This window comes from Rutilus rutilus (genome assembly GCF_951802725.1).
Source record: "Rutilus rutilus genome assembly, chromosome: 11".
Classification (NCBI taxonomy): domain Eukaryota; kingdom Metazoa; phylum Chordata; class Actinopteri; order Cypriniformes; family Leuciscidae; genus Rutilus; species Rutilus rutilus.
In genome coordinates, this window is record NC_140216.1 from 36,996,908 (window position 1) to 37,002,700 (window position 5,793).

The 5,793-nt window shown below is 38.4% G+C and overlaps 1 protein-coding gene across 1 annotated transcript; it reads left to right on the top strand.

Annotated features, from left to right (window-relative positions):
• The first annotated feature begins 1,823 nt into the window (after positions 1-1,823).
• On the top strand, positions 1,824-5,500 carry LOC311299498 (E3 ubiquitin-protein ligase TRIM39-like). Its single transcript, XM_084423087.1, has 7 exons — positions 1,824-1,945; positions 2,517-3,088; positions 3,203-3,298; positions 3,617-3,850; positions 3,942-4,080; positions 4,481-4,507; positions 4,663-5,500. Exons 2-7 carry the CDS (start codon positions 2,519-2,521, stop codon positions 5,208-5,210), a joined length of 1,614 nt encoding a protein of 537 aa, XP_084279213.1. The 5' UTR covers positions 1,824-1,945; positions 2,517-2,518; the 3' UTR covers positions 5,211-5,500.
• The last annotated feature ends 293 nt before the right edge of the window (positions 5,501-5,793 follow it).

A 5,793-nucleotide genomic window follows, 5' to 3' on the forward strand; every position in this document is an offset into this window, starting at 1 on the left:
AATGTAAAGACACCAAACACAATTAAGTGTATAAAAACTTTTCAAAAAAAATAACAGGACAGGTTTCACTTTTGGAGGCTGCCTCCATTTATTATCCAAACAAAAATAAATGACAGATTAGGTGCGGGAGAGGGTGAACCTCGCGCCGGGCTTTACAGCGCGGGCTCGTCAGGCAGTGACCACTCGAGGCCGAGGCTTTATACGGCCTACGCTGTCCTCGTCAGTGTCCTCACCGTTAGGTCCACCAAACCTACCTCCTGGAGCAAATTGTGAAACTCCTGAAACCCTCCGGAGGTTTTGGTGGACCCGAGTACAGCGACGATGTCCCCTACGCAGCTGTTTCTGCTCTTCAGATCATATAAGAGCGGTGACTCTCTCGATTAATGCTATTGCTAATGCTCGATAAACATCTAAAAAAGATGGCCGCCAACAGCTTGGAAACTTTCGCCCCGACTTCGCCTTTGACGCGCGTAAATTTCGCTTCAAACTTTTGATTTTACGCGCGTCAATTTCCCTCTTGACGCGCGAATGCACACAAAGTGGTCACGCGTATAACTAGACGCGGCAGGCGCGAATTTTGACGCAGATTCGCGTTTGGTGTGAACGCAGCATAAAAGATTAAGTCACGGCAGTTTCCTGCGGCGTCGCTATGACGACCAGGTACTATTGTGGAGGTACTATCTGCAATGGAAAACGGAGCGAAAAGCGAGCCGAGCCGAGCTGAGTCGAGGCGAGGCGAGTCGAGCTGGTACTGGTACTGGTAATGGAAAAGCGCCATAAATGTTTCGGGTGAAACTAAATATTTAACTAATATGCAAATTCAAAATGCCGGTAACCGGAAGTGCCAAAATAAAAGCTCGAGGAGGTCAGTGTGTGTTTATAGCATGGTTTATATAGTGTCAAATAACGAATAAAAAACATCTCATCCGAGGAAATGGACTCTTGGACATGGATTATCGTGATAATAACTACCTAAAATAATAAACACGTTTGGAGAAACTGTATTTGAAGAGTAGGCTAGTGTCACTTTTATGAAAAGTGCGGGACTTATGACCTGTAGCCATAATATCCAGCCACGAGGGGGCTCACTTTGACTGAATGTCATGTCATCACTCTGTTATCACTCTCTGTCATGTTCGCTTGCTTACTCTTCAAATACAGTTTCTCCAAACGTGTTTATTATTTTAGGTAGTTATTATCACGATAAATCCATGTCCAAGAGTCTATTTCCTCGGATGAGATGGTTTTTATTCGTTATTTGACACTATAAACCATGCTATAAACACACACTGACCTCCTCGAGCTTTTATTTGGGCACTTCCGGTTGCCGTCATTTTGAATTTGCATATTAGTTAAATATTTAGTTTCACCCGAAACATTTAGAATTAACATTTAGATTTAGATTTAGATTTAACATTCAGATTCAACGTTTAGATTTAGATTTAGATTTAACATTTAGATTCAACGTTTAGATTTAGATTTAACATTTAGATTTAACAGTTAGATTTAGATTTAGATTTAACATTTAGATTTAGATTTAACATTTAGATTTAACATTTAGATTAGATTTAACATTTAGATTTAGATTTAGCATTTAGATTTAACATTTAGGTGTAACATTTAATATTTAGATTTAACTATTTAAAATATCTCTAAGTTGACAAATATTGTAGTAAATGTGCTAAAAAGTGACCGTCAAAAATTCACACCAGTTTTTTAAACACTGTTTGAAGCTAAATGTGACAAAATGTTGCTGTTATTTTCAGCGTGAGCCGCTTTACAAACCGCGCCCCATATGACATCACTGTAGTTCAGAGAGATTCAGAGAAAGTGAAACTAACTTGATCAACAACAATATGGACGCCTGAAACGATCAACCTCTTTAAACTACAGAATATTTATTGATCCGTTCAAAGAGTCTTGTGGACACATCTGATCCTCACAGGTAAGAGATAGAAATATAAGAGAGATTGTGCTGAACAGGTTTCTAATGGAAGTGAACTGGTTTAGTAGGTTTATGTCGAACTGGAATAAGTTGAACAGAACCAGGTTTAAGCATGTCAAATACTTAACTATTTTAGTTGTTTACTGCACTGAAATGGTATCAGACTTGTATTTAAATATGTAATTTGATTGTTTTTGATACAAAGATTGGCGTTTCTGTCATTTTGTCACAAAACATAACGACTAAAGAAACAGGAAGTAAATGACCCGCAGACAGACTGAACACAAAACTTCTAAACTGCAGATGAATATCACATTTACATTAAACATTATTAAGATGAAAATTACTTTTGGCCATGTAATATAATTTATGGAGATCTTTATTGTTGTAAATATACGAGACCGGTGCGTCGCACAGGTGTCGCTCATTATCAATCACGCCACCGGCCTCGTCCTGCTCGCCACAATATATTTTAATATTATAAGAAACTTAAATTGAGTGTGTGTATCAAGTGTGTCCAAACTTTAGACTAGAAGTGTAGGTGATTTATCTTCATCATTTCTCTCTCCAGTGATGTCTTCCTCCAGCGGTCCACTGACTGAGGAGCTTCAGTGGTCTATATGTCTGGACGTGTTCACTGATCCAGTCAGCACTCCATGTGGACACAACTTCTGCAAGACCTGTCTGAATAAGAGCTGGGACAACAGCCAGACCTGCAACTGTCCATATTGTAAAGAAACATTCAAGCACAGACCTGATCTCAAGATTAACACCACACTCCGAGAGCTCGTAGTTCACTATAAAAAGAAAAGTCCTGAGAAAAAAGCTGAAGTTCTGAAAAACCCTGAAGGTCTGTGTGACGTCTGTGAGGAAAGAAAGCTGAAAGCCCTGAAGTCGTGTCTGGTGTGTCAGAGCTCTTACTGTGAAACTCACCTGGAGCGTCATTTGAGAGTGGCAGGTTTAAAGAAACACAAACTGATCAATCCTGTGAGTAATCTGGAGGACTATATATGTCAGAAACATGAGAGACCTCTGGAGCTGTTCTGTAGAGATGATCAGACTATTGTGTGCCTGATGTGTGGTGTAACAGACCACAAGAACCACAACACTGTTTCTGTAGAAGAGGAGAGTGAAGAGAAGAAGGTAGAAGTTACTGACAAACTGATTTTAAATGGCTCTTATCATGAGGAATCACATGTTCTTTAATATAAATGAATCAGTTATGAAAACATATTGTGTGTTGTTCTCTGTCTATAGACTCAACTGATGAAGACACAGAAAGACACACAGCAGATGATCCAGGACAGAATCAAGAAGATTCAAGACGTCAAACACTCAGCAGAAGTCAGAAAAGTGAGTTTAAAATAATTAAATTAAATTAATTTTAATATCTATCATTGTTTATTGAATTGTTGTATAAAAGCAATTTCACACTCACAGTCACACTGCTGGTCTGAATATCGACACGTCTGTGATTCCCTGATCACTTAGTAAAGTAATAACACATCTCTCCTCAACAACACACATGATTTGAGGAATCATTCAGAGCAAACGGGGCAGAATGAGGGATTTTGAAAACCGGCTAAAAACACTGAAGTATGAGAAATAATAACACTGATTCTTCTCTTAACAAACGCCACTAATAATGTGTTGATTGTCCTGGTTGAGCAGAGAAACACAGAGAAGGAGAAAGCAGCCCGTGTGGAGCTCTTCACTGATCTCATCCGCTCCATTGAGAGATGTCAGACTGAACTGCTGGAGATGATGGAGGAGCAGCAGAAAGCAGCAGAGAAACAGGAGGAAGAGCTCATTGAAGAGCTGGAGCAGGAGATCACTGAGCTAAAGATGAGAAACACTGAGCTGGAGCAGCTCTCACACACTGAAGATCACCTCCACCTCCTACAGGTCAGTCAACATCTCTCTGATCAATGATAATGCAGTATATGACACCATAACACTCCCCATGCTGAAGGATTTCTCCTCTCTCCTGCTGTAGATTTACTCATCCCTGTGCAGCTCTAGAAACACCAGGAACTGGTCTGAGATCAGTGTGAAGACTGATGAGAGTCTGGAGACTCTGAGGAGAGCTCTGACTAAACTGCAGGACTCTCTACAGGAGAAACTCACGCAAACTGGTACAGTAGTTGACCTGTAGTTCAAACAGCTTCGCAGTGCTGGGCTTTCATTTTCACTTTCTCTAAGGTTATTTTTTTATAGTGTTGTCTTTGCTGAATAACCACAACACTAATACACTCCAAAACTGAGATGAATAACATTAGCCATAACAATATCTAAAATAAAAATTTCATAAAATGTTCACAAAACATTCCCAAAGATGTTCTAAAAAGGAGGAATATTTCGAGCTCAAACACAATAGGAGTTCAGGGATTCTCTAAATATCAGCAGAGAAACATTGATCAGATAAAACATGATGTTGTACACAATTCTTTAAATATAACCTTAAATCTTGTCTATAATTCCACACATAAACATGTCAAAGATCTGATGGTGTTTTATTGTCATGTGTCTCTACAGAACTGAAGAGGAGACAGCAGTATGCAGGTACAGTGTGCTGTCTGCACTACACTAGATTACATTCAGATACTCACAGCTTCATCACTGACCGACAGTATGATTAAACACTGATTACATATTACAAACATCATCACTGAATATCTGTATTGTGAATTTGTGATTTATATTCTCTGTTTTCTCAGTGGATGTGACTCTGGATCCTGATACAGCTCATCCTGAACTCATCCTGTCTGATGATGGAAAACAAGTGAGACATGGAGACATTATACAGAAACTCCCAGACAAACCAGAGAGATTTGATCAGTTTTACTGTGTCCTGGGAAAGGAGGGATTCTCCTCAGGGAGATTTTATTTTGAGGTGCAGGTGAAGGGAAAGACTGGATGGGATTTAGGAGTGGCCAGAGAATCCATTAACAGGAAGGGATCGATCACACTGAGTCCCAGTAATGGATACTGGACTGTGGCTCTGAGGAATGAGAATGAATATGAAGCCTGTGCTGATCCTGATGTCTCTCTGTGTGTGAGAGTGAAGCCGCAGCGGGTCGGTGTGTTTGTGGATTATGAGGAGGGTCTGGTCTCCTTTTATGATGTGGAGTCCAGCTCTCATCTCTACTCTTTCACTGATCAGTCTTTCACTGGGAAACTCTATCCATATTTTAACCCATTCAATAATGCTGGAGGTAAAAACTCAACTCCACTGATCATCACACCTGTCAATTACAATAAATGAATTTACAGCCCTAATATGAAATATTGTGAAAATGATTTATATAATTAAAAATCTAAACATGTTTTGCTATTTTTTCATCATTTGTTTTTCATTGTTAAAATCTATCATTTCTAGCTATAATTGCAAAAATTATTACAAATATAATGCTTGTTTAACAATTTTCTTTTCATTTTTTCATAATTATTCATGCCGTTGTTTTCTCCCATCTCAACCTGACAAAGTGAAAGTGTATTTTTTTTACATCAAAATCAACCATATTATGATACATTAATAAATTATCAAAGCTGTGATAATACTGTGGTAAATCAGATGGTAATACCTCAATATATATCAGAACTGTATGATTACCATATTCACACACTACATATGGATCTTCAAAGTATACATAAAAAACATGATATTATGATCGTGGTAATAACAAAAAAAATAAAAAATGAGAAGAAGAAGAAGAAGACATTGTTGGCCTATTACCAAGTTACCATGTCTAATGTTTGCCCCATGGTAAAACTAGGTTTGTTTAACCATAAGAATAGAATAATAGACAAATTTCAACACACATCAGATTCATTTAAATGCTCATTTT